At 50.0% G+C, this 27,037-nt stretch overlaps 3 protein-coding genes across 9 annotated transcripts in view; 1 reads left to right on the top strand and 2 right to left on the bottom strand.

Moving 5' to 3' along the window:
* Positions 1 to 1,147: 1,147 nt before the first annotated feature.
* On the bottom strand, positions 1,148 to 4,695 carry PSMD9 (proteasome 26S subunit, non-ATPase 9). The gene is made up of 6 exons (XM_071762738.1): positions 4,537 to 4,695; positions 4,348 to 4,450; positions 3,292 to 3,485; positions 2,735 to 2,836; positions 2,112 to 2,200; positions 1,148 to 1,975 (listed from the first exon to the last, which is right to left on the bottom strand). The coding sequence occupies exons 1-6, from the start codon at positions 4,648 to 4,650 to the stop codon at positions 1,948 to 1,950; spliced, it is 630 nt and encodes a 209-aa protein (XP_071618839.1). The 5' UTR covers positions 4,651 to 4,695; the 3' UTR covers positions 1,148 to 1,947.
* A 1,799-nt stretch (positions 4,696 to 6,494) lies between these two features.
* On the top strand, positions 6,495 to 12,295 carry HPD (4-hydroxyphenylpyruvate dioxygenase). Of its 2 annotated transcripts, XM_071763218.1 has the most exons (14): positions 6,495 to 6,609; positions 6,826 to 6,852; positions 7,589 to 7,651; positions 8,566 to 8,670; positions 8,854 to 8,896; positions 8,990 to 9,072; positions 9,198 to 9,287; positions 9,411 to 9,514; positions 9,662 to 9,739; positions 9,823 to 9,985; positions 10,155 to 10,226; positions 10,908 to 11,030; positions 11,171 to 11,287; positions 11,422 to 12,295. In XM_071763218.1, the coding sequence occupies exons 1-14, from the start codon at positions 6,607 to 6,609 to the stop codon at positions 11,530 to 11,532; spliced, it is 1,182 nt and encodes a 393-aa protein (XP_071619319.1). In that variant the 5' UTR covers positions 6,495 to 6,606; the 3' UTR covers positions 11,533 to 12,295. The 2 variants fall into 2 exon arrangements, with proteins under 2 accessions (XP_071619319.1, XP_071619320.1); XM_071763219.1 differs by lacking the exons at positions 6,495 to 6,609; positions 6,826 to 6,852 and adding an exon at positions 6,966 to 6,987.
* Positions 12,296 to 13,376: 1,081 nt separating this feature from the next.
* The window catches only part of SETD1B (SET domain containing 1B, histone lysine methyltransferase), a 52,738-nt gene continuing 39,077 nt past the window's right edge, over positions 13,377 to 27,037 (bottom strand). The window contains exons 11-20 of one of the 6 annotated variants that reach the window (XR_011729706.1): positions 26,698 to 26,830; positions 25,759 to 26,247; positions 22,634 to 24,190; positions 20,450 to 20,616; positions 20,063 to 20,194; positions 19,301 to 19,420; positions 18,857 to 18,994; positions 17,725 to 18,217; positions 16,481 to 16,592; positions 13,377 to 16,319 (exon numbers count right to left, since the gene is read on the bottom strand). Coding sequence is in view for 2 of the 6 variants with exons in the window: in XM_071763216.1 (XP_071619317.1) it covers positions 18,044 to 18,217; positions 18,857 to 18,994; positions 19,301 to 19,420; positions 20,063 to 20,194; positions 20,450 to 20,616; positions 22,634 to 24,190; positions 25,759 to 26,247; positions 26,698 to 26,830 (2,910 nt within the window). In the remaining 4 variants the exon portion in view is untranslated. Of the gene's footprint in view, positions 18,218 to 18,856; positions 18,995 to 19,300; positions 19,421 to 20,062; positions 20,195 to 20,449; positions 20,617 to 22,633; positions 24,191 to 25,758; positions 26,248 to 26,697; positions 26,831 to 27,037 lie in introns of all 6 variants that reach the window. The other 5 variants (XR_011729704.1, XR_011729705.1, XR_011729707.1 and 2 more) reach the window with 5 other exon arrangements.

Genomic DNA, 27,037 nt, shown 5'->3' with positions numbered 1-27,037 from the left:
TGCAGACACCCTCCATGCTGAAAGGGAAACGAGGACCCTGGGAGCAGAGAACTCCCCCAGATACTTGGTTGACAGGGCTGCCCTGACCCCAACCTCGTTTCCAGAGCAGTACAGAAAGCAGGGACTTTTTAGATCATTTCATCCCAGGAGGCACAAACACAAAGACCTGGAAGGAGGCATCTCGGGAGCTTTTCTTCTCCTGGCCTGGTATCCAGACCCAGATTCAGCTGCAGCTTGGGTAAAAGCCAACCACAGCTGAGACACCTGGACACATCCCCAGGCACACAGGGCCAAGGTCAAGGCCAGGCCCTTGATGGTCTGACAAGTGATTCCAAATTTATCCACATCCTCACACCTACATTCCATTTCACAGGGGCAGTTTGGGGACAGACAGATGCTTAGAAACCACAGCAGCACCAAAACCTGAAAATTGTTTTACCCAAGTCCCAGAACAACTCCATGGGAGTGCTTACCTTGTAACTACAGCCACCACAGTGCTTCCCAGGGGGATTTCACCAGGAATTTAGGAGATGTTGTGACCTTTGTGGGTCACACACCTGGTAAAGTCAGCAGTGCAGGTTTACCTCAGCACTGAGGCAGGATCCCACCTTCTTTCACACCAAAGGAACAGAACAGGAACAGCTAAAGTAGAGCAGGGTGAGATTTTATATTGGATGGGGATATCAACACAATCCAGGGAAACCAGGGGGAGCTGCTGCAGAAACTCTTCCTCTGCAGCACTGTGGAGCCTGAAGGACTCACCCAGCAAGGAGCTTTGCTTTGCAGCTCCACCACCTCAGTGAGAATCTGCTCTGGGGGACTCTGAGCTGAAACACAAACGCCTGAAATATCAAAAGGATAAACCTGCTGCCTGTAACACAGAGCCCTGGCTGAAGGATTTAAATGCCTGGGGTTCAGTCCACTTTTTCAAGCCAGTGAATACCAATGAGATGAGAATTGCTCATTATGGGTGATGTTACTTCTGCCACACCCTGCTCATGGAGCATGAATGGAAAACTCGCAGCTCACCTGGGCCTCAGCTCTGGAAGGTCAGAGGGCCATCTGAAATCTGAGCAGATTTGCATTTAACCCACCCAACCTGGCCCACAATTACTGCCCAAAACATTAACTTCTACAAGAACAGAGAGAGATTTGCTCAGATTTATTGTTTCAGAAGACTTATTTTGGAGTTGAACTGAAACCAAGCTTACAACAAACCAGTCATCCCAGAAATCCCCCTGATGAGTTTACATGCCCCAAAACCAACTACTGCAAATAAACAAAACCAAAATTAAAACTCCTTTGAGTTAGGAGCTCTTTGATCATGACCATAAGAACATTAAAAGTGAAGCAGAATTAACACCTATTCCTTATCTCATTAACTTAAAGTAACGAGGTGTTCCCCAAATTTTTTCATCATGTTTCATGACTTCAAAAGTTGTGGCAACCCAGGGAAGATAAAGTATCCCTCTTGTGTATTTCTTGATTGTGTGATTCTTTTATTGGCACCAGAAAGTGCTCTGGGACTTTTTAGCGTGTATTACAAGACATTCAGTGAGGAATTTCAGGGAGGGAAAAAAAAAAAATAAAAAAAATAAAAAAAGGAGGAATGTTCTGTTATCATCAAATCAATCAAATCAGAGCATTTAATGCTCTTTTGAGTGAAGTTTGGGTCTCTAGAGCCTCACTGCAAGCTGATACAAGGTGTAAGAGATGAGAAGCCACATCCTGCAGCTCTGCAAGCTGCTCCTGCTGAACCAGTGCAATCCTGAACTGCACTCAGACCTTACTCTGCCAGAACCCCCTCAGACTCTGGGAGTCTGACACCTAGGGGGTCACAGCCTCCAAAACTTCTGCTTCATCAGGAACGTGGAGGGAAGTTTTCAAACCAGATCAGAGTCCAGAAAGCAGGCACGAGCTTCAGCTTTATTGTTTTCCAAGCAGGAGTCATCTTTGCAAGGGAATGATATTGCAGCTGAAAAAGAAGAGGGTAGAAGGAGGCACTAAAGACTCAGTTCCCAAACACAGAAGAGCTGACATGGCATCAATCAGACCCACCAGAACCCTCCCCTCCCTTGGTTTTCTCTGCTGGATGAACCTTCCCCTCTTACCCCAGGAGGCCCTTCCCAGACCAGCGCTTTGGGGTCAGCCCCACGTGCACTTTTTTGCCACCACGCAGCACAGTCACACTCAGGGGTATCTGAAAGGGAGAAAAAACATAAGATGCAAGAATAAAAGATGGTAACTTTCCACCACCAAGTCAACCCCCTGCTTTGTTCTTTTGCTGAAACACCAGAGGAACATCAGGCCCAGGGGAGCTCTTCAGCAGCTCCCATTCGCCCTCCCTGTGGATCTGAAAGGAGGGAGAGTTTGGTGTGGAGACAACTCCAGGAGATCTCCCACTTCCCCTGTAAGGCACTTGATGGCTGTGGCACCTCCTCTGGTCAGTGCATGAGGGTGGCAGAGGAATGCCAGGGAATAAGGGACAATATGGTGCTCACAGCAAAGAGCACCCAGCTCTCAGCTCCTGTGCAGCAGGAATTAGCTCAGTGCTGCAAGAGAACATCCCCAGGCACACAGGGGATGCAGCCACAGGGGATGGCTACAACAGCACAGACAGAATCTGACACTGCTCCTGATGTGGAAATGATGATCCCAGGGATCAGAGTTCCACAGGAAAAGCTGTGGCCAACAGACAGGCAAGAGAATACAGTCCCAGCAGAAATGAGCTCACCCCTTCGCTGTGCTGCACCACCGTGGCAATGTTCTGCAGGCTCTGGAAGTTGTTTATGTTGACAGAACCAAACTCCACAATCTCATCATCCACCTGAAGCCCCTGGACAGAGACAGGAGAGAGATGAGCATCAGCCTTCTCCAAAGAGAGCTGACATCACAGCAGCATCACCCTTCTCCCAGCCACGGGGGGAGTGCTGTGCTGGGACAGCTGTTCCCACTTCAAGTGACTGAAAAACCTGACACCCTCTCCACATCCTCAGCTCATTCCTTTGTCCTGCTTTATGAATAAATACTGAGGCCTGGAAATGCCAGTGAGGCCCTGGGGAAGCTGTGTGGTGCAACAATACAGCTGAGGAGAGAGCAGCCACCTGCCTCCTGTGCAGTGTCCAGTGTCCACACAACATCCCAGAAACAAAAAGGTGGAGGGGGGAACCCTGATCAACCCCCCCAACTAATCCCCACGTATTTACAAGTGGCAGAGAGAGCCAGGGGTGAGGTTTTCTCCCTGTCTCCAGAAGGAGCTGTCCCCACAGGCTGTCAGACCCCCCTCCTCACCGAGGCACTGGCAGGAGATCCCGGGGTCACGGCGTTCACCTTGGCAAAGGCCCGGGGCAGCCCCTGGTTCTGGCTCATGGCCTCTGCCAGTGCCTCAGCCTCATCCCTGGCGTGCTTCTCCTTGTCCCGGGCGTGCAGCTGGTGAAGAGCTTCCTCCACCTGCTTCATCAGGGCCTTGTGATCATTCTGCAAACCTGTGGGTGACACCGTGAGCACACAGGGAGCAGGAGGGAGCCACAGCCATGGGTTCTTCCTCAGCACACGCCCTCTGCACCTGCACAGGAAGTTCTATCCTGCATGTTTTGGACCTCAGCTTCTGCTGGTGTCTCTGCTGGGTCCTGCTGCCAGCCCAGCAGATGGTTATCAGTAGGAATCAGGCAGAAAAAAACACCCTACAAATGCCAGTAAACACGCAGGGGTGCAGAGGTCCATGGTCACCTACGAGCTGGTCTAGTGGGAGGTGTCCCTGCCCATGGCAGGGGGTTGGAACCAGATGATCTCTAAGGTCCCTCCCACCCCAAACCAGTCTGGGAGTCCCTATAACCACTGAGCAGCTGAAGCCTTTTCCCATCAGGGCACTGCTATGTCTGCAGCAGGAGCCATCCCCACAGACAGGGCACGGGGGAAAGCCTGGGACAAAACAAACACCAAGCTATTTTTCCCCAAAGCTGATTCTACAGACACCATTAATTTTTGCTGTCACAACCCCCCCGTGGCTGCAGAGCAGAAGCAGAATTTCAAAGCCTCTGCAACACGTGGACAAAAGCATCTTGCTGAGCAAGGTGATGGAGCCCCGAGCAAAAGAACCGAAAACCAAACTCGGAGCAAGCCCGGGTTTCAGGTTTTCAAGAACTGCGACGGACAGAGACAGAGGGATAAAGCATTTAAGTTACTGAAATGCCTGCAGAGTGCTTAGGAGGAAGATCCATTCCCTTAGCAGCTCTCCCACGGCCGGTTTTCGCTGTTTCGTTCCCTCAGGAGGGGAAAGCTCCTCCGGCCTCCCTTCTCTCCCTCCTCCTCCTCCTCCTCCCGCCTGTCCCCCCGCTCCCAGCTCACAGATGATGTTGTGCCGGGCGGTGCGCACTTGGTAGAGGTCGATGTCATCCCGGGGAAAGCCCTCGGCGTCCACCAGCGGCTCGTTCATCCCGACGCCTTTTTGCTGCCAGGGAAGAAGCGGCCATGGAGCTGCAGAGCGACCCCGCAGCCCGCCCCGCCACCTCCCCCCGCCCGTCCCGCCGTACTGACCCCCTCCAGCAGCTCGTAGCAGGCTTTGATCTGCGCCTCGATCTCGTCCTTCCTCCTCACCAGCTGCTGCACCTCGCTGACCGTGATGGGGCGGCCGCTGCCCTCCTGCGCCATGGCGGCTGCCGAAGGGCCGCGACGGCGGCCCGGAAGGGACAAACGGCGTCACAGGCTGCGGGGCGTGGCTCGTGTTGGGGCGTGGTCAATGGGTGTGGTCAGAGGCGAGGGGGCGGGGCCAGCGCTGCCGGGGGTGCCGGTGCCGTGGGGTGCGGTGGTGGCAGGGGGTGGCACCACCACAGGGTCACGGGCCACGGGGTGAGCGCACCGGTGTCAGTGACATGGAGTGAGGTGTCACAGCGGTGTCACTACCGGCAGGTGACGCGGCTGTGATGGGTCATGGGTGACCCTGTCCCCCCTGCTGGCTCCTCTCCATGTACTCAGTGCTGGGGAGGCCACACCTCGAGTCCTGTGTCCACTTCTGGGCCCCTCAGCTCAGGAAGGAGATTGAGGTGCTGGAGCAGGTCCAAAGGAGGCAACTGGGCTGGTGAAGGGACTGGAGCACAGATCCTATGAGGAGAGGTTGAGGGAGCTGGGGGTGTTGAGGCTGGAGAAGAGGAGGCTCAGGGGAGACCTCATCACTCTCTCCAACTCCCTGAAAGGAGGTTGGAGCCAGGGGGGGGTTGGGCTCTTTTCCCAGGCAACTCTCAGCAAGACAAGAGGGCACAAGAGGTCTCAAGTTGTGCCAGGGGAGGTTTAGGTTGGACATTAGAAAGAATTTCTTTACGGAGAGGGTGCTCAGCCATTGGAATGGGCTGCCCAGGGAAGGGGTGGATTCTCCATCCCTGGAGATATTTCAAAAGAGCCTGGATGTGGCACTCAGTGCCATGGGCTGGGAACCACGGGGGGAGTGGAGCAAGGGTTGGACTTGATGAGCTCTGAGGTCCCTTCCAACCCAGCCAATTCTAGGAACATCCAGGGGCACAGAGTGTGTGGTGGCCGGGGACACAGCCCCACCACCCGGTGACCGTGCTGCTGCCACCTGCCCAAGCTCCCCGCTCAGCAGGGATGGAGGTGGCACCGTGCGGCCCCAGGCTCGGTCTCCAGCCGTGTGGCCACACCCTGCACGCAGCCACATGGTCCCGGTTCGGCGCTGGCTGGGAGGCCCGGTGAGCGCAGGCTGGGACATGTCCCTGTGAAGGGGTGAATGTCCCCGCGGGCAGGTGGTGGGCTGGGGGGAATGTGCTGCTGTGGTTGCATCACCCTCCATGTTCCCAGCACACAGGGGCAGAGGGGTCCTGCAGCAGAGTTAGGGTGGCCCTGTTGTGCCGTGGGCAGGAACACACGTGGCAAGCCATAGAATCACAGAATTCCAGACTGGTTTGGGCAAAGGGACCTTCAAGATCATCCAGTCCCACCCACTGCCACAGGCAGGGACACCTCCCACCAGCCCAGGGTGCTCCAAGCCCCATCCAGCCTGGAATTCAACACTGCCAGGGATGGGGCAGCCACAGCTTCTCTGGGCAACCTGGGCCTGGAGCTCAGCACCCTCACAGGGAACAATTTCTTATTGCCTGATCTAAACCTCCCCTCTTCCAGTTTAAAGCCATTCCCCCTCATCCCATCACTAAATGTCCTTGTCCAAAGTCCCTCAGCTTTCCTGTAGCCCCTTCAGGCACTGAAAGGTGCTCTAAGGTCTCCTGGAGCTTTCTTCAATCTGAACAACCCCAACTCTCCGACTGTCTCCAGAGCAGAGCTGCTCCAGCCCTCAGAGCATCCCCGTGGCCTCCTCTGGCCTTGCTCCAGTGGGACTCCCCATCCAACAGCTGAAGTCACACCTCACACCTCTGATAAACCATCCCACGTTTGGCTCACCCCACATATCTGAGTGTCCCTTGGCCACGGGATGGGGCAGTTCCCAGCCCAAACCAACCACAGCTCTGGGTCACAGACACTTGGGGCTGGAGGTGGGAGAGAAGGTGGAGCTGAGGAGGAGCTTCCCCCGTCCCACCACTACATTAAAAGCTCTCGTGGCCTCCTGCTCTCTCTGCCCCTGTCACGTTCCAGGTCACAGAAATGGTGAGGGAATTCAATTAAATGTTGGGGAGCTTGTGGGCACAGGACACCTCAGGAGCTTTAGGGGCTCGATCTCTGCTTCAATTTGGACTTTCTTGGTGACTTTGCTGGAAGTGGTGCCCAAAAGCTGTTCCTGGTGCTCCAACCTTTGGACTTGAGGCCTCTGGGGGCTGAGGTACCCCCCTGCTAACCCCTCTCTTTTCTGGTTCTCTCTTTCAGACATCTTACACAGACAAAGGAGAAAAGGTACGAGCGCTTCGTGTCCCCGGTCCTGCCCCGCTGCCTGGTGTGAGACACCAGCCACCCCAATGCCAATATTGTTCATTCCTTACTTACATTCCTATTGTTCATTTCCTCCTTGATTACCTGGTAAAACCAGAAGTAAAACTGCTCTCTGCCCCAGCCCCACAGGACATGGTTCCTTCTCGACCTTAGTAACGGGAATTTATTGATTTCCTTTTTCTTTCTGGTTTGGGAGGAGAGCGGTAACCAGGAGACCATGGGTGTTCCTAATACCTGAGCAGGATCCTCATTTTGTGCAACATTTAATCCCAAACCCTGCACCTATTCCCCTCCTTTTCACCTTAGAAAATGCTTTCCAAGCCAGCCGTGGGGGACAAAGGGAAGGGGGAGCTGTCCCAGCAGTTGTGTAACAGCGTGTGAGGGGGGATTAATCTTTAACACAGGGAAGTTCATGGGGGGTGGGGGCTGCTCACCAGAGCACGGGGATAGAAACAGCCCCAGGTGGGCCTGATCCTGCTGCACCTGACTGAAAAGTGCTTTAGAAAACTGCTGGTTTGGGAGGTTAACCTGGTTCTGGTTAATTTGGTTCCAGTTCATTCGGTTATGGTTAATCCGGATGCTTTTGCAGCAGATGTGTTTGCAGGGTTGTGGCTGCCACTTCATCCAGCTCTGGAGAGGAGCAGAGCTGTGGGAATGGCTGTGGTGGGGGCTCTCAGCTCTATTTTCCCCTTCCCTTTAGCACCAGCAAGGCCGCTTCATCCATTTCCACTCCATCACCTTCTGGGTTGGCAATGCCAAGCAGGTGAGAGGCAGCAGTGGGGCCTGGGGGGTGCCCACTGGGTCAGCACCGGGCGGCCGGTCCAGTTATTTGCTGCCAGGAGGGTGTTTGTCCCAGCACCCCTGTGGGTTGGGGCCACCCTGGTGTCCCAAAGCCTGTCCCTGGCTCAGTGCCCACCAGCAAGGCCTTGGGGACCTTGCGCAAGGGGGTGTGTGCTGGAGGGAGCCTGAGCACAGCAAAACAGCAGGAGCAGTGCCCACCAGCCTGCCCTGGGGACGTGCTGTGGTAGCCCAGTTACAAACCCCAACCCGAGCTGCTCTTCACCCAACCCAACAAATGAACAGGAGACAGGCAGAGAGGTTTCCCCCTTGGGAGCAGCTCCCTGCCTGCCCATTGCTGTGCCCACCCCACCCTGGGGTGTGGGAGCCAATGCTTCCCACTGAATTTTTTAATTCCCCCCAGTATGGGCCCTTTCTCACCTCTGCTTGCTCCTCCTGGCTGCTGGAGGGGAGCAGGAAGCTCAGGTGCTCCCTGTGCACACGTGTGACTGTGGGGGGACAGGACAAGAGGTGATGGCTTTAAACTGGAAGAGAGGAGACTTAGGTTAGATACTAGAAAGAAATTCTTCCCTTTGAGGGTGCTGAGCCCCTGGCCCAGGTTTCCCAGAGAAGCTGTGGCTGCCCCATCCCTGGCAGTGTCTCAGGTCAGATTGGATGGGGCTTGAAGCAGCCTGGACTGGTGGGAGGTGTCCCTGACCATACAGGAGGTGGGAAATGGATGATCTTGAAGGTCCCTTCCAACCCAAACCATCAGACACACGTGATGGCTGTTCCCCATGGATGGGTGGCCCTGTCCTGATTGGGGGGAGCCCCATGCATGGGAATCAGGGGCCACCAGCACTTTGGATTCACCCTGGGGTGACTCTCACCTTCCCACAGGCTGCATCCTACTACTGCAACAAGCTGGGGTTTGAGGAGCTGGCGTACCGGGGGCTGGAGACGGGCAGCAGGGAGGTGGTCTCACACGCCATCAAGCAGGACAGGGTAAGGGGACAATGCTCCTTGCTGAGGTGGAAAAGATGAGCTGGGGGGAGACAAGATGGTGTCGGGGTGTGGGTGCTGTCAAAGCCTCATTGCACCATTAAACCCTGTACCTGGGTGCACCTGGCTCAGCCTGGGGGCTCTGGCACGTCTCCATCCCTCACCTGGCCTCCTCTTCCTCACCAGATCGTGTTTGTTCTCTCATCTGCTCTCAACCCAGGCAATAAGGGTAAGTGCCACGGGGGTCCGTGGGGAGAATGGAGTGAGAAAGGACTCCGGGGGGCAAAGTGCTTCTGCTCATGCCTGGTCTTGCTCTGGGCAGAGATGGGGGAGCACTTGGTGAAACATGGTGATGGGGTGAAGGACATTGCCTTTGAAGTGGAGGACTGTGACTTCCTTGTGCAGGTAGGCAGCCTCTCTGCTCCATCCTGCACCCCAAAATGGTGAGGAGATGTGGGGAAGGGTCTGGGCCCATCTTCCCCCAGCCCAAGGGAGCTGTGGCCAAAGAGGGTCTCTCTCCCTCTGCCCAGAAAGCCAAGGAGCGTGGAGCTCTGGTGGTGAAGGAGCCCTGGGTGGAGGAGGACAAATTTGGGAAGGTGAAGTTCGCGGTGATCCAGACGGTAAGTGGTGAGGCAGCTGCAGGGGCTGAGCTGTGCTGGAGGGGGGTTCACGGGAGCAGGCTGGACCCAGGAAGTCCCAAAAAAACCAGTGACACCATGCAACTGCTTTCTCTCCTTTTGCAGTACGGTGACACCACCCACACCTTGATAGAAAAGCTCAACTACAAGGGCCTCTTCCTACCAGGGTACCACCAGCCCCTCTTCAAGGACCCTCTGCTGCCAAAGCTGTGAGTACTTTCCACAGGGTCCTGCCCAGCTCTTTGCCATTGTGCACCAGTGGGATGTCCCACCCGAGAGCTGGACAGGCCCCCACCACCTCTCCCTGGAGCCCCATGTGCTGGGGGATGCTCCCAAGCCTGGCTCTTCCCCCACAGACCAAGCACCAAGCTCAACTTTGTTGACCATGTTGTGGGGAACCAGCCTGACCTCCAGATGGTCCCAGTGGCAGACTGGTAAGAGTGGGGAGAGTAGGGATGGAGCAGAAGCACCAGAGCTGGAGTGAGGGACATGAACGTGGCCTCTGTGACATGGGCAGGTACCAGAAGAACCTGCTCTTCCATCGGTTCTGGTCAGTGGATGACAAGCAGCTGCACACTGAGTTCAGTGCCCTGCGCTCCATCGTGGTCACCAACTACGAGGAGACCATTAAGATGCCCATCAATGAGCCAGCTGCTGGCAGGAAGAAATCCCAGATCCAGGTGAGCAAAAACTGGAGCTGGGTCCATCAGGCTGCTACCACGAGCAGGGCTTTGGTGAAGGCAGAGCTGGCCCAGCTGTGCTGTGCTAAGGTGGCTGCTGGAAAGCAGCCCCGGCTCTGCAGGGGTCTGCCAAATGTCACCCTGACATGGTGACATTTCTTCCCTGTAGGAATATATCGACTACTACGGAGGGGCTGGAGTCCAGCACATTGCCCTGAACACCTCTGACATCATCTCAGCAGTGAGTGCAGCCCCAGGCAGCTCCCAGCCCCACCTCCTCTCTGCCTCCACCACATCCCACTGGGCATGGTCCTGGTCACAGGGTGGTGGTGGTGGTGGACTATGGCCCCTGCCAGGGTGCGAGGACACGGCTGGGCTGTGCAGGCTTTGTGCTGTGGTTGTCCTACAACCAGGATTAACTGGGCAGTGAGTCACTGGAGAGGGACCTGCCTGCACCTGTCAGCTGCAAGCCTCCAACTTAAAGCAGTTGGGGGCTGCAAGGACCCTGATGCCATATACTGTCCCCAGGGGTGGCTGCTGTGGAGCTTGGGCTACTGAGTGAGCCACCACAGCAGATCACCCACCTTTGACTGAGGCAGATGCTGCTCTTGAGTACTTGATTTTGGGCTCCTCTCCAGACCCAAGGGCCTCCAGAGGTATCGGGGGGGTCAGGGTGAGCTGAAGTGTCTTTGCATGGTGGCCAACTCTCTGCATTTCTTGGAGAGGGCATCTTGGAGGTCTCCTGTTCCTGATGCCCAAAACAGGAAGGTTGGACAAGTCCCCATGTACGAGGTTGGCCCACATCATGGGAAAGCACCACTCTCCTCCTGATGCTGTCTGTCCCAGGGCACCCAGCCAGCACATAAAGCTCTACAAATGACCCCCAAGCCCACCCCAGGTCGTGGTGTTCCCTGCCTTGCAGATCACCAACCTGAAGCTGAGGGGCATGCAGTTCATGGATGTGCCAGCCAGCTACTACCAGGTGCTGCGGGAGAGGCTGAAAACTGCCAAAATCAAGGTGAAGGAGGACATTGACAAGCTGGCGGTGAGTCAGGCTGCCCTCAGGGGGAAAAGGTTTGCCTGGGGCTGGACCAGCTCCCCAGAGCATTTTGCAGGGATGAAGGTGATGCAGGGGGATCCACTTGCTCCTCTTCTTCAAACTGTCCCCCTGTTCCTTTTCTCCAGGAGCTGAAAATTCTGGTGGATTTTGATGAGAAGGGCTACTTGCTCCAGATCTTCACCAAACCAGTTCAAGACAGGCCCACAGTCTTTCTGGAGGTCATCCAGAGGCACAACCACCAGGTTGGTTTGAGGATTTCATGATGATCTTGGCTTTGAGACCACAGGGCCATCAAGTCCTTATCAGCTCTTGCTGCTGCTCCTCCTCAGCTGCTCCTGAGCAAGCTCACTGGTCTGTAACACTGTCACCTCCACAGGGTTTTGGTGCTGGGAACTTCAAGTCACTGTTTGAAGCAATAGAAATGGATCAAAATGCAAGAGGAAACCTGACTGCCCTGGAGCCCAACGGGGAGACCCGGCACATCTAGAGGATGGCAGGAATGCCACCCTTGCCCCTAACGAGCTGATTCACAAACGACCCAGGAATTGGCTGACATTTTGGTAAATAGCCCAGACCCAAGTGTCATAAATCCAGGGAAGTCACTGCCGAGCTGGAGATGTAAAAGGACTCAACACCTACCCTGACCCAGCCCCGGCGCTGTCCTCCAGTGACTCCTTGGGAGAGAGAGTGTGGGAAATACCAAACATGCTCTTAAAAAGCAGTTTAACCTGATCCAAACCACTGCATTTTTAACACAGGTGTGAGGGATGTGCCAAGGACATGCAGCTATGGAGAAAGACAGGAGGAACAACTGGGAGAGCTGAAATTCAGTCTATCCAAAGTTTTCTGTTAATTTTAGCTACACAGGAGGCTGGGAGATGAAAGCACGGAGGCGTTTGCTGCTCTGTGCATCTCACTTTGTAAGATTTTATTTTAATTGCTTTTAGACTCAAGCTTGAATTTGAATTTGCTGAAATTAAACACATGGTTTTAGGGTAGCTACAACATTCTGGAACAAGACTTAATCGAATTTACGTGTTTCAGCCTTCCCAGAGCAATGCAGTCTGTGTATTCCTGAAAGAATGAGGGGTTGGGGGTTTCCTGTGTTTCAAGAAGTAATTGGCAGGGATTCCTAGGCTCAGATCCCAGCTGCATGTGCCAAGTCCCCTTTAGGGCATCTCTCTGGTGTTGCCACTGTCCTTTGCAAAGGGGCTTTCCCCAGTAACACAATAAAACCCTTTTCTGTCACAGTTTGTGTCTGGCAAGTTAACTCTGCTCCACGTTTGCCACAGCTGCAGGTCAAACACTGCCCCCTGAGGAGCCCACAGACCTCAGCACACCAATGCTGAAGAACATCTCAGGGTCCCCAGTTCCCAGAGGTGTCCCCCCTGCTGCACACCTCCAGTGACAAAGCTGCTCCCCAAGTTTCCCATCATCAAAGATGATCAGATCCCAAGCAGCCACAGCTCCTGCCAAGCTTAGGACAAGCTCCTTGGACATGTCCTTCCACCATGCCCCATCCTGCCACCCTCCAGGCTGAGCCTCTGCCCAGCACCAGCTCAGTGAGGTTGGACTGTCCTCCATCCCCATCCCTTCACCACTGCAGGCAGCTGCAGAAGCCAAGGACTGAGCTGAAAAGTCACTTACAGCCCCAGCTCTCTGCTGCCTTCCATTTCCATCAGCCTCCTCCATCAGCCACACCTTTTGTCTCTGCTCTGGGGATCTCTTTTTCTAAAGCTCACAGGACCCCCAGCACACTCACAGCAGCTCCCAGAAAGGGAGGGTGGGGGCACAGGGTTGGCTCCAGGCTCTGTGTTCATCTGCAGGTCCCATCATTCAGTTCAGACTGAAAAGAAAGGAACCCAAGGGCCTCTGGCACCAACAGCCTCAAAGCATCACCCCAGCCAGCACCACTCACACCTGGCTTGGGAGGTTAAGGGCTTTCACCTCCAGAAAGTTAATAAATAAATAAATATGTGAGATCAGATAATTCCCAGGCAGCACCAGAGGTTGGAGGGGTTAGGGACACCTGGCACAGTGACACAGCTTAGTCCCTGGCTGTGCCTCAGCTCTCCAGATTTGGAAGGATCCCTAACAATATTTTTTCCAAGTTTATAAACTGGAAATTACTCACATGTTTCTTCCATGCAATGTAAGGCTGCTTAAAGTCATTTCCTGCTCATCAGAATTAATACTTTCAGTAAACTTTGCTGAAAATCAGTTCTCTAGACTGTTCTTTTTTTCTGGATCTGGCTTCCTTGAGCTCTCATGGTTTCCAGCACAGATCTGAGAGCAAAAAGCTGCCCTGGCTATATATTAAGCACAACGTAATTTTTCTGTAAGAAAAGTCAGTATATTTATGGTTTGCTTTATAAAAGTTACTATAATACAATGGTACATAGTATTCAATTCACAAAAATATGAACAAATATATACAGCATGACACATCCACAACAAAAACACTTTCTTCAAAACAAGATACATACCGGTGACAGATTCTATATGCACAAAACATCCCTAAATTTATAAATTTGCTTAATGAAAGAAAAAGCAGAAATCCTAAATCTTCAAAGCAGAGTTGTTCTGTTTTTTGTTTTCTGTTTTTTTCTTTTTTAAGGAACTTAAAAATAAAAATAAGATTTTATTTCATTTATTGCAAACCATTTTACCTACCTCCTTTTAAAGGAGGCCCTTTATTTTCACACTGTGAATTAAAAACCACCTGCTTATAGAACCAGAAAACTGCACGACTGGGAGCTGGGTGTTCTTCCATTTGCTTTAGAGTGTCTGTCACGATGTGCTGCTTTTCACCTGGACAAATACTACAATGGTGATTAAGGAGGAAACTCATAAAACCAAACAAATATTAAATTGAAAAAAAAAAAAATCCAGTTGCAAACTCACTTAAATACATTTTAGGCTGTCTATTAGACTGTACACATTTCCTCGCTTGAAATAAATAGATTTTGCACATTAAGTTTCAGACTGAGGGTTGGGGGGGGGAGGGGGAGTAAAGAACAAGCCTTGACTTGGCAAATTTTTTTGTCTTCAGTTTCTTAATGCTTCTAATTCCATCTATTTATTTGACAAAAAACATATTTATACAGAATTTACATTATACAAAGCTTGACACAAGCTGTAAATGCCACCAGCTCCTTTGCTATACTTAGTCCTTCTTCCTCCCCACCTCCTTGACATGATTTAGAGCTGGGATCTGTTTAAAAAGAACTCCAAATTACAATAGTCACTTTTAATAAATTATTTACATGCTCCTGAAGTACAAAGAAATCAGCAAAAAAATTTCAACATGTTTCTACAAGAAACAGTGTTCGAAGAGAAGATTCTTGAGTTTGCCTATGTACAGAAGATGCAATTTTTTTTTATACTTCAAAATCCTTTTTTTTCCTTAAATTCTCATTTTATACAGAAATGCACTGAAATGATCCCTGAAAAAGGTCACAAAAACCAGAACTGAAACTACTGTATACTTTGTTGGAGTTTAAAAATGTTCTTTTTTTTTTTTTTCTTTTCTTGTAGAAATAAGCTGCTCTATACAATATAAATATCTGCAGGATGAGCCCCTTCCCCTCCTGGACTCCCAATAGTCACAGACCACCTACTGGAACCAACCTGGAATTGCAAACAGGGTGTGAACCAAACAGATAAATGAAGGATTTGGGCAGTGGTGGGTGGGATTTGAAAGCTTCCTAGAAATGCCAACCACAGAGGCATCTGCACCCTGAACTCAAGCCAGCTTCAGGTTGGGAAACTTAAGAGATTTAAGTTGTATTTCCAAAAGTTTCACATGATTCTCTTGGGTCATTTCACATGGCAAAACATGATTTTGTAGGGAGCACAGTCTACACCTCTCTCTGTTTTTATCTAAGGTTTCAATTTAAGTGAAAATAAATTGGGGATGGGGTTTTCAGCAAACAAAATTACTTCAGAAAATCTCTGTGCAAAGCAAAACATGCTGGGGAGCCTTCTTGTTAGTCCTTGCCACTAATTCCATGGTGTGCCAGGGCCCCTGTGGTGACTGTGGGCAGCCAGCACTGGGTGGGATCCAGTGTGTGGATCACACACCTTCTGCCTTTCCCCTCATCTCACCCCTTTCTAAAGATGAGCCAAAGTACCCAGGAGGGATTAAAAAGACAATTCCATGGGCCTGCCTTCCAAAACCACATCCATGGCTGCAGTGCTCCCTGCCCCGATGAGACTGTGCTGGCTTCAGGGAGAGGGCAGCCACAGGACTGCAGCACCCCAGGGAAATCACTGAACTACATAATCCTCACTGTAAAATGCTGTCTGGGGTGTAGGGCAACCCTGCAGTCTGAGGCAGAAGCTGCATGGGGAGGACTGCACAGGCCAAGATGTATGGGGAAGAAAAGAGAAGCCTCAGGTTTGGGAGGACTCCAACCTGCAGGTCTTGTTCCAGAAGACTGTGACCTGCTTCCCTGCCTCTCCTCAACCAAGATTAAGACAAACTACAGGGGTTAATCCCATCCAGAGCACAGAGAGATGCTGGGAAATACAAAACTGTCAGTAGGTAGACTCAGGTCTTTGCCTCACAAAGCCATCATTAAAGAACTGGTTTGGGGGACCAGAGGAAGAAGGTCAAGGACATCAGCAGAACTGCCACATGGGGGGGCTTCAGTTCTGAGACACAGGAAACTTCTGTGCATTTCCAAAGCTTTGAAAGAAAAAGGCCAAGCTGTAGAGATGCCAACCAGAGCATCAACACAAGATGAACCTTATTTTTAAAAAAAGTAAAATAAAACGAGCAGCTGGTTGAACTCCCAAATGCTCATGCCATTGCTGCAGTTACAACCAATGTTCAGTGACAGAAACGAGTTGTGCTTCTCAATACTTTTAGGTCCTGGGTCACCATTATCCAATTGCTGGAGAGATTTACCAAGCAGGAGGGGGACAACAAAGTGAGAACGAAACAAAACCAGAAATGAGGCTATGGACTGTCCAATCTCAGGGACAATTTCCTCACCCTCAGACAGAAATACAGGAGTATTAAGGCAGCTTGTAGCAGTCTGTGCATGCCTGTTCCTTCAGGCCTTTTGTCTGAAGAAGAAAGTCAGATGCAGAGGAATCTAAGTTACATTGATCCACTCTCTACTGCAGGCCTGGCAGTTCCACGTAACAGCTGAAAAAATGTCCAGGGAACACTTTGGGAAGGTTGTAACCTCTGATGGTGGAGATGTGGTCATCTAGCAATTATCACTGATTTTAAAAGGCTACAAGAACACAGCTGTGCAATTTGGTCTGTGGGGAGAAGATGTTCAGTTATGCAGATAATCTTCCCATTTCATAATTACATTGCAACTTCCCCTTACAAGCCAATTAAAAAGGTTTTGGTACAACTAATCTCTACTTTTGAAGCAGGAGAAATTCAATGCAAGTTGAAAAACTGATCCTGTCTCTACCTGAATGGTCGTGTAACATTTCCACATCTCATCCAAAGAAGTATTTCTTTGGTGTTTTGCCCCATTTTTAAATGGAACCTCTTGAATTACTGCAATCTTCACCTCAGCACATCTACAAGGACAGAACACATTAAAGAATCATTTCAAAACATGCCTTCCAAATTTAAAGCAGCAGCATTTGTTTTCATGCTGTAGGTGGGGGAAGACAGGATCACTCCTGCATCCTGCTCTTGGGGACATTTTTACCACATTCTTACTGGGGGGATGGGACCACCCCAGGGCAAGTTACTGAGTAACAGAGGGAGGAGAGCAGCAGGGCCCAGCTCACTCCTATCAGAGGAGGCATCTCCCCACATTCAAGGACAGAGCAAATACTCCAGGTAAAATGCTAAAAGGTCAGGGAAATGCAGAGGAAAGTGAGAAAAAAGTAACATGAGACACACATCAGCCTGTTCCTCATCTACAGGAAGAAAATCCTGTTCTAAATGTGGGCTGCAGCCTAAGCTTACAAGGAGGGTAAGAGTTCTCCAGCATCAACATGGGTTGAATTGTCCCCTGAATGTCAGCCTCAGCCTTTTTTGCATGCAAGGCAAATCTGCCTCCAAGAAACAGGCATTCCCAAGGGCCACACGTTGTGCCACGATGCTACAGCTACAGAACTGACTAAATTTTTCACTAGCAGGTGCAGAGGTTTTGATCCCCTTTATACCAGCATGGCATTTGGAAATTAAGAGAGGAGCCCAAGGCGCTAAGTTGAGGTTTGCAGCTGCCCTGACTCTTCCCTGGGGTGTCTTTCAGGGGCCTGTTCAGGATTATCCCTAATAAAAAGGCAGGACAGTTTACCTTTAGTCATGTTGCAGACATCTCCATCCATCCACCCACCCAAGAACACACACACACCCATTCACACACCCTCAAGCCTCTGGCTTGCTCTGTAACATCAACCTTACATCTATTTACAGCTTACTCTGAGAAATCTGTGCAATTTCAGCCAATCAAAGCTCCCAACAACCCCCTATATGGCCTTTTCAGTCTCTGCTTCACATTTAAACGTTGAATGTCTTTTTCAACCAACAAAACTGATGAGAAAAAGGTAGCAGCATTTATGAAAAGATGAAGGTTTATAACAACAATTTAAAAAAAAAAAAAAAAAAAGGTACCATTATCCCATTATGGAGCATTAATGTAGGGACTGAACAGAGAAGATAGTGTTTGGATAGACCATGCCACAAAATGGTAGTCACCTTTTTGTGTGCGTGCTGGATCTGAAAAGGAAAGAGCACCTGAAACATGAACAGTCCTGGTAAGCGTGTGCGCTTTTTGCTTTCATTCGTGATCCTGGCAGAAGTGAGAAACTTGGTTGGTTTTTCTTCTTTTTTTTTCCTCTCTTTTTTTTTTTAATAGATTTTTTTTTCCTTTTTAAAAATTTTTTTCTTCCTTTTTTTTTTTTTTCCTGGTTTTTTTTTTTTTCCTTTTTTTCTTTTTTTTGGCAAAGTGCAACCACACCTGGTTACCACAGTTTTGACATGGCCGAAGGTGCAAATGTGATGAGAAACCTCGAGTTCAGTTCAGGGTTCCCCTGCAGTTCTCAGAGCCACACAGACATGGGATTTTTACATCCTCAATTGGAAACTTGTAGTCATATGTAATTTCCTCATTCACATTGATGTGCTGTTTGGAGTAGATGACGATTTTCTTTTGAGACTCCACTGTGATCACTTTAGCATAACAATTTGGCTGCAAGGGTGAGAGAACAGATAATGATTTAGGCTCCCCAATGGCCATGGCTTTCCAGCCTTCAAGCAAGCCAGAAAACAGAGCAGCCCTTGTACTCCTCCAAAATACCCACATGCTAGTTCTGCGTGGTGCAAAAGAGCCTGAATGATGCTCCAGCAAGTTGATCACAGGCTAAGAGCAGATTAACTAACACTTTATAATTTGGTTGGGCAGCAAAGTCTTTGAGTGTAAACTGCAGCACAGAGCAGAGGGGGAAGCAGCTTCTCCACATGCCAGGGCAGAGAATAATTTGCCCACATGGACAACGGTCACTGTTCCCACAGAATAACAATGCTAAAAATTTGTTTCTTTTAAGGAAATATTCTTTAGGTATGTTTGAGCAGTGTCTGCCAGGGTGCCCAACACAGCCAGGAGGATTCTGAGTGCACACTGTCTCACTGCATGTTTCATTTCTCAGGTCTCCCAAATCTCTTTATGCTGCTGTAAGCTCTGCTTTGATCTGCTGCCGCTTGTTAACATTTAATCATTACCCTCTGACCCCCTGCCACGTCTGAACACGGCCCCAGTCAATGTCAGCAAGGACCCAGTAGGTTTTTCAGCACGTCAGGGCACAATTCTATGCAAAGCCAGGATACTCACATTGCAGCTGTGATTAATGAACCTGGCGAAGTTCCCGCACTTGGTGGCATCGATGATGGTGTCGTGATCCACCCTGAACATGTAACTGCTCCCGATGCCTTCGTCCTCGTATCGCTTCTCACGCATGTCAGCAATGACCTGCAGGAGTTGTTGTGTCAGGTGTTGTGTCAGGACATGAGAGACAGAGCTACCCCCTGCTCACCCGAGCTGTGCTTGTGCCACCCAGCAGATACACCACCCAAGGAAACACCAGCCCAGCTGGTAACAGCTCAGGGTGGGTTTCTCCAGAGCTTATCTCCTAAGCTTCCAAGGGTTGCTGAAAATCCCACCCTTGCACCAACCTCTGCTAATGCCTTACAGCAGGGACTCCAACTCCTGCTGTCCTGCTCAAGCACTTCTTTGAGGGCTGGTTTTGGCTCAGGTGTCACTCACAGTCCAGCTTACCTGCCTGATGTTCTGACCCACGTACTCAATCACCATCTCATCGGCTGCAATGGGCTCCATTGCAAAAAGGCCCCAGTCGTGAATGTGGCTCTTGCAGAATTTTAGTTTTTTCTTCCGGAACTGCATGAAGAAAAAACCCCAAAACCCCAAACCCTGAATCAGCCACTGCACAGAAAAGCAAAGGCCATCCCTGCATCCAGAATCCAAAGTACACTCCAAGCCACATGCAGTGCTGGGGTACTTCAGCCTGATTTAGTTTCCTTCTGCCTTCTGGTGGCAAGAAGACAAGACAGAGGTTGTAGGAGATCCCTCAGAGTTCCAGTACTTGGGTTTTTATCACTGACCACACACTGGGGAGAACAGACCCTCTGAGGTCTCTGTTCTGCACAACCTTGATGGTCCTGCCTAGGGCTCAAGCTCTCTGATCACCACATACTTTTTTTATGGCTGTTTATCAGCCAGGTCATGTCTCTGCTTCTCACAAGCAAGGACACTGGACTAAGTGTTGTCACATTTTCCCTGTGACTGCTCTGGTTCCTATTCCTTTGGGTAATTTATTTATATTACCTGTTGTATTAAGTTGTACTTCAAATCAAATTGCATCCCATGGAAGTACAAAAGAGCCAAGTACCATTCAACTTCTGGGAATGCCAAAATGGCCACCACCAAGGAGAGAGGCAACTGACAGAGGGTCCTCTGCCCTGGCCTCAGCCTGCTCCCAACCAGCCCCTGTGCAAGGCAACAGTCCACGGGGTGACCTACCTTGAGCTGGTTGAACTTGAGCAGGTCACTGTCACAGCTACCAGTGAAGGAGGAGAGGAGCCTGCGTTGCTCTGACCGCCTCTCGGAGCCAGCCCGGGTGGAAGCGTGAGGTTGGGCAGGGATGCTCATACCCTGAGAGGACAAATGGGTGATCAAAGCTGACCCGACACCCACCAACCTCCCTGTGAGCAGCCCCTGGTGCTACAACACATCACCTCCTAAAAACATCCCACATCAAACACTAACACCTCCCTAGCAGCTCCTGGATGGCCAGCTCGACACAGGCACAGCAACAGCTTCACTTCCCTCCTTGCCAAAAGGCAGGAAGCTGAGCCTGACACCACCAAATCCCATTGACACCTCAGCAGGCAGAGGATGTGTCCTCACCTGGGTGTCAGCTGGAGGCTCCTCTGCAAAAGCTCGGCTATTGTTGAGGTATTTCAGTTTGTCCTTCTTGTCAATTTTGTAATAGCCTTCGCTTCGTGCGCAGCCCGTCACGTGCTCCCGCATCCCATCGTCACGCTTCTTCTTCTTGGGGGTAGAAAAGCTGGTAGGTGGGAAGAAGTTAAGGAGAAACACAACCACCAGTGGGTAGCAGACAACCTGCTACAGCTGCATGGAGCTAACCCCAGGAGCTTGGAAAATTGCAAAGTTGTTTTTTTTTGGGAGGGGGTTGCAAAAAGTAACAATACTACTGATAAATTAAAAAGCATCACTGAAGCCCACAGGCCTGCAGGAAACCAAACAGAGTCCTTCCTTCTTAGCTGCACCCTTTGGGAAACTGAAGTAAAGAGATAATGGAAAATTAAACATAAAAAGGTTAAGCTGTCAAGAGCAACCTGTTTGAGAAAGGATTTCCCCACAGCACCCACCATGTACACAGTCAGCAGCTGCCCAGCCATCTGGATGAACCATTTTCTGATTTGAGTGGCACATTTTTGTTCTAATTCCAGAAACTCCCTGCAGCCACCTCTAGCCCTGAAGACACTGAGCTGATCTCCTGGCAGCAATCAGCCCCACTGGCCAGGCCTAGAAGCAGCACAGATGGGACAGAGACTTTCCACAGCCCAAAGGGCTTGGAGGGAGAGGCTCTTCTCACCAGCCTCCACAAATGAGCTTCTTTGGACCCTGATGGGAAGGGAATGACCCTGTGCAGATGTTTCAAACCCCACTGCCCTGATCAGTCCAGAAAACCTGCAGCTGGCCTGGCAAGGACTCACTGCACTGGGCAGGCAGAAAGCACCTTCAGGTCTTTGTCTTCTGGAAGGGCAGCAGAGCTGTACTACTGGCAGCTCACTCTAAAACCAGACTTGAAGCCTATGGAAAGCAAAATCTACCTAAAATCTACCTAAAAATGGTCCCTGTGAGTCATAACGTAGCCACAACACCAGAAAACTAAAGAAGAGGGACCATGAAAAGCAAGAAGTGATGGGTTTGAGATCAGGGTGCTGAGGTGTGAGCTTGCTGCAGAGCAGGTGACTTTCACACCTATGCACAGCATAGCACAGGATGAATCAACAACTGTCTGCAGATTAATTTTAGATTATTTTTTAAATAGTCACTGTAAATTTGTTGTTACAATAATCCTTATCACCAGGGAAACAGACTTCAAGTATTTCCACTACATAAGTTGCCAAAAGTGAGCACATTTCAGCTCATGGTCACAGGCAAGCCCTGCCCTCAGATGTCCCCTCCTGCCCTTCACTGGTTGGGGTCCCCCACTACTGCAGGGACAGTTGCTCCCACCTTGAAACTGGTTTGGTTTTGGAACTGCTTCCTCAAATGGGGTAGAACCAGGCTGACAATCACTGGGGATGGTGCACTTTATCATCCCTTCAGAATATCTCCTTTAAACAATCAAATAAATCTATTTCAAGAGCACTGCACTGGTACGAAAAGGCAGAAAATTATCAAGTTAATCTTACACATTGCCCTTTGAGATGCAGAGAAAGCAAGGACAAAAATGCACAGCTCAGCACTGCACCTCCTGCTTTTTGTTAAAATCCTATCACCAGCTTTTTTAGATGGTTTGGGCTTCCTGGCTTTTGTGCCTTGCAGAGAATAAGGAATTAAATATTTTAACCCCACACAATATCCCACAACACACGAGGTGGTGCATTTGCCTTCTCTTAACATAGCTGGTTGAAGCTGCTAGCACCACTATCTCATCATTTCAGGCACAGATGGTGAGATTATTTTTACAGCAAGTTTTAGCCCTCAGTTACAGCCCTGTATGGGCTGTATGACTGGAAATTCCCCAGGCAAGGTGAAAAAACCGAATCTGGTTTAAATGCAAGACAGAAGCCTCTCAAACCAGTGAGGAAATCTCCCCAGAAGAGGTGCATACAGATTTTCCCTGCAGTCCTATATTGAACATGCAGCAGGAACAGCCACCTCTGCAGTAGTCTTGGATTGCAGCTTCAGGGAACAAAACAGTCTGAAATTCCCTGCTGAGAGAAGCAAGAGTAACTCTACTCAGCAAGTGCCCACTTAGTCTTGGGCATCCTGTGTCCTACACACTGACCAACCAGTGCATCTTACACGTGTTGTAATGCCAGTGAGAAAGGATATAAGGATGGAATACCCAGAGGGTGTCATTGAGCCAGTCCATACCATTGTCCTGCTGCAACAAGCGGTCGTATGTGATGCACATGAATTTGATATCTTCCTCATCTATGCCTCCATTCCAAATATCATACAAAATGGTCATCTCCTCAAACTCGGAGCGTGGCCTGAACTGAGGCCGGGGTGGGGAATACTCAGGGGAAGGGATCACTGGGAGGTCCTCTGGTGTCTTCTTCTGCCTTCGCCACTGTCTTTTAGGTTTCACGTGAGCTTCGTCTTCCTTGAAGTCTTCGTTCCACTGGTTCTCCAGTTCCTTAAATGGCAGTTTCTCTGCAACTGTCTCAGCTGCTATTTTCTCGTGGAAACCGTCATTCCTGAAGTCCAGGGTGACAGCTTCAGGGTCTTTCAGTCCATAGAAAGCATCGGGATGTCCACTCAAAAGCTCTTTGCCCACAGCACTTTCCACCAAGGCCACTGGCACAGGAGGAGGTTCTATGGTTTTGCCCGTGTACACATCCAATGAGAGGACAGAAGGTGGTGACCGTTTTGGCCGACCTGGCCTCCTTTTGGGAAGAACAGAAGGTGGTGGTGGGGGAGGAAGAACAGAAGCACCAGTGGGTACTTCTGGTGAAAGCAAAACAGATTTTACTTCTGCCCTGCATTCCTCGATGGGTGCTCTTCCATCGCCGTGCATGCATGACAGGGCTGCTACAGGTATTGGCTCATCAGGTGGCAAACCCATATCAGTGTGGAAATCTGCTTGTGGGGGGCTGGCAAAGGGGATAGGGGAAGGAACACTGTTCATGCTGAGCGTATGGGCAGCACCAAGAGGCTCTTTAAAGGGTTTCTCATCTAGCTCATCCTCTGACTGTTTCTTGCCAGACAGAAGGCAAGGAATGGTAGCACCAGCCTCTGGAAAAGTAGGCGTGAAATTGAAATCTCTCCCAGGAGTCCGAGGAATGCCACTGTTAATGCCAGGAGATTGGGATGGGTAAGAAAAGGGGCTGCCTGGGACTTGAGGGGAACTGAGGGTCAAGCTGCTCCCTGTAAGGGGTGCATCGCTTCCTGGCGTGGCTGGAACAGTGTCCGTGCTCTGCGATTTTACAAGGGGATGTGAAGACTTGGCCAAAATGTCCCGCCCAGGAGTCCTAGGAATCTCCCCTTCCACGGATGTTTTGGTCACCATTAACTGCTCAGGGAACTTTTCTGGAGGGACTAAAGATTCTTCTTTCCCAGGAGTCAATGGTAAGGGAAGCATGGAGGATGGCACCTTGTGAGCTGGAAGCAGTAGAGTGTCAGTCTCTGACTGGATCACCACCTCCTGGCCGGGCGTGCGAGGCAGCCGCTCGTCTTCCTCGGCTGCTGAGGGCAGTTTTGTTTTAACACAAGCTTCTGAGCTGCTGTCCTCAGACTTGGAGAAGAAGCTGCTTTTGTTGAGCAGAGATTCTCCAGAGACTCCCACTGGAGTTGAGAGACAGAGTGCCTCCTCCTCACCTTGAGCTTCAGGCTTTAGATCCTCCTGTACCTCGGGCTCCAGCATGGCAATGGATTCGGGCTCTTCCTCTGAATGGGGGAAAAGAGAGGAGGATCAGGAGTGTGGCTTCCACTCAGTTACTCACCACTTGCCAGCAAAGGCACGTTTCAGATGCTGCAATTACAGAACAGCTTAATTCCACTGGGAGGCTTCAAAAACTCCAATGCTTTACATTTTGGAAGCACAGAGTGTGGAGTAATTAGATGCTACCACAGGCGTCCCTAATGGACCATTAAAAAAAAAAAAAAAAGCACTATTAATTTGAGGATTAGCTACGAGACAGGCCAGAACGAAGGGTTTCTGCTTTCAAAACCCCTGACCACCTTTTGTACACACATAAAGAGAATTAGTGGATTCCAAGGTGAGGACTTTGGAGGGAAGCTGTCAGAGCCACAAGCTACCAGCTTTTCTGATGTGGGAAGGTAAACTAATTGCAAGGCCAAAAATCAGTCTCAGCTCTCCAAGGAGGGGGCAGTGCAGAGAAGAGCATAACCCTCTTGAACAACCCATGAAGGAAAGGGGAAGCCCTTGTAAAGAACGAGGAGACACTCAGATGGCATCAATGAGGCAATTTATATGCTTCTCTCTCTGCAGCAGCCTCATTTGTCTGGAGTTTATTTACTCCCTTAGGGACAGGGCCAAAAAGGAATCAGCAGTCAATCTTGTTAGGCAAAATAACATTTTCAAGTGGGAAAGTCCTTCCTGCACACTGACCTGTCCTGAAAAGAATCTGTGCAAACAGGGTCTTCTTTGCCCTGCCCAGTTTTAAATTTTATGGCTTTGGGATTTTGTGGCAGCCAAGGAGGATTTCCAGCTCTCCCAGTGGCAAAATACTGCCCAGTCCAAAGACCCCAGGACTGGGGTCCAAAAGACCCCAGTCCTGCCCAAGGCTCACACTGCAGGCCACACTAGATGTGCTCTCCAGTTTTTATTCCTCCCCTGGGTGCAGAATTTGGCAACCTTTATACATCTCCTGTTTCAAGAAAATGCTCCTGATTTCCTAGGTTTGAATACAGCTCTGTACTGAATGAAGAAAATTTATTTCTTGTAGGAAATCATGGAGTATCATTCATTTGAAAGGTTCAGTACAAAAAATACCACAAATAACAACATCAGGAACCAGATATAATTCTCAGACTCCACTCACCTGCCCCATATATCTTCCCAGTCACATACTGCTTCAGTATTAAAACCAAGAAGAGCCAAGAGTGACTCATTAAGCACAGATTTCTGTTCTGTTTTAGAGCCATGGCTTTTCTATCTTGAGCTTCAGCCACCATGCCATCCAGTCAGTCACCCTCAGATGATGACAACTGTTCAGTTTCTGTAGGGCACTAACTAAACTGGCCCAGGATAAGGTTCTGGATACAATAACCACAGTATTTTTAGTAACAGATAGCTTGTGTAGAGCTCCTTACTAGGAAGGAAAGTTCAACACAGACCTCTTTCCCTGTACAGATAACCCCTAGCCTAGAACCCGGACTGGAGGAAGACAGACAACAAGGTGAATAAAAAAACCACACACACTGGATGCTGTGAGAATACTGTACTTGACCATGTGGTAAAAGAAAATCCCAAATCACATGGAAGGGCCTACCTGGCCTACAGATGGGAGAGAGAGTAAGTTTTGCCTCCTGGTCTCTTTCCATAACCAAGTGTTTGAGTGTTTCAGCAGCAATAGATGCTTCTGGGACTTCACCACATTCAGCTTCCCCTGCTTTGATTTCTTCCATGCCTTCATCCTTCACTGCCAAAGCTGGCTCTGTGAGTGCCAAGCCTGTTGCATCCATGTAGTCATCCACAGGATACAGCTCCAAAATAGTCTCCCTCTCATCATCAGGAAGCTCATTACCAGCAGGTTCATGCTCTGTCTCAGCAACCATAGCCTCTCTGTCTGGAACTTCAGCCACCTCTTCTTCCTCTTCCTCCTCCTCCTCCTCCTCTTCTTCCTCCTCCTCTTCATCATCATCATCATCATCCTCCTCATCTTCATCATCTGAGTCTGAACTTGACTCAAATTCAGAGGAGTCCTCACTTTCATCAGATGATTCAACTTCAGCCTTGGAAGATGAGGGACTTGCTATATCTACAAGAAGAACAAATCACCATTATTCCCCTTCTGACTTCCTTAAGCAATCAGGGTCTACCTACAGCAGTAAATATCACTTCCACACTGTAACAGGGTGGAAACAGCACCAACAGCACTGCATGTGTTTGAAGGAGTTGCCTCTCAGTTTGTTTTTGCAGAAACTTACAAGCCATGTGTTTGGATACTTAGGACAATCACCATAAAACTCCAGGAGCAGCAGAGCTGCTGCTGCCTGGGTGGGTCTGGAGAGCTACTGCAAAGTGATCACAGACTGAGGGACCATGGAAACCTCCCAGGTAACAACTAAAAATACCTGTATGTATTGCCTTACATAAAACTTGTCCTTCAGTGAAAGAAGGTGCACAAATCAAACAATCAGTTCCTAAGTGTAAAGGGAGAGCACACCTCACCTAAAGGCTGTTAGAAGCTTCTGCTGGAACTGCTTACCCTCTTCAGAGTCCTGCTCCTCCTCTTTGTCACTTGTGTCTATGCCTGTCTCCTCTTCCTCATCATCTTCATCTTCCTCATCATCTTCATCCTCCTCATCATCCTCATCTTCATCTTCATCCTCCTCTTCCTCCTTTGCAAGAAAGCATTGCCAAAAATGAACACTGTCTGACTCTGAGAGCTGGCTGTCAGTGGAGTAACCACCAGCAACACTCAGAAATGCTGATCAGAGGGAATAACCTTACAGAGGTTCTCTTAGGACAAACCCTAACAGCAGTGCCCATCTTCTAGAGAAGGTAACTTTGGCACCTGGAATTACTCTGCCCCCTTTTGATGACAG

Source organism: Heliangelus exortis, chromosome 19 (genome assembly GCF_036169615.1).
Source record: "Heliangelus exortis chromosome 19, bHelExo1.hap1, whole genome shotgun sequence".
NCBI classification, from domain to species: Eukaryota; Metazoa; Chordata; class Aves; order Apodiformes; family Trochilidae; genus Heliangelus; species Heliangelus exortis.
Note: the sequence above shows the minus strand (reverse complement) of the source record. Positions and strands in the feature narration are given on the sequence as shown.

Coding starts and splice junctions, on each gene's coding strand:
- HPD (XM_071763218.1), top strand. Junction 9,073..9,197: donor ACTGTGACTTCCTTGTGCAG/GTAGGCAGCCTC, acceptor CCCTCTGCCCAG/AAAGCCAAGGAGCGTGGAGC. Junction 9,288..9,410: donor AGTTCGCGGTGATCCAGACG/GTAAGTGGTGAG, acceptor CTCCTTTTGCAG/TACGGTGACACCACCCACAC.
- PSMD9 (XM_071762738.1), bottom strand. CDS start 4,650: ATGGCGCAGGAGGGCAGCGGCCGCCCCATCACGGTCAGCGAGGTGCAG. Junction 2,201..2,734: donor TGGTGCAGCACAGCGAAGGG/GTGAGCTCATTT, acceptor TCTCCCTTTCAG/ATACCCCTGAGTGTGACTGT. Junction 1,976..2,111: donor TCTGGGAAGGGCCTCCTGGG/GTAAGAGGGGAA, acceptor CTTCTTTTTCAG/CTGCAATATCATTCCCTTGC.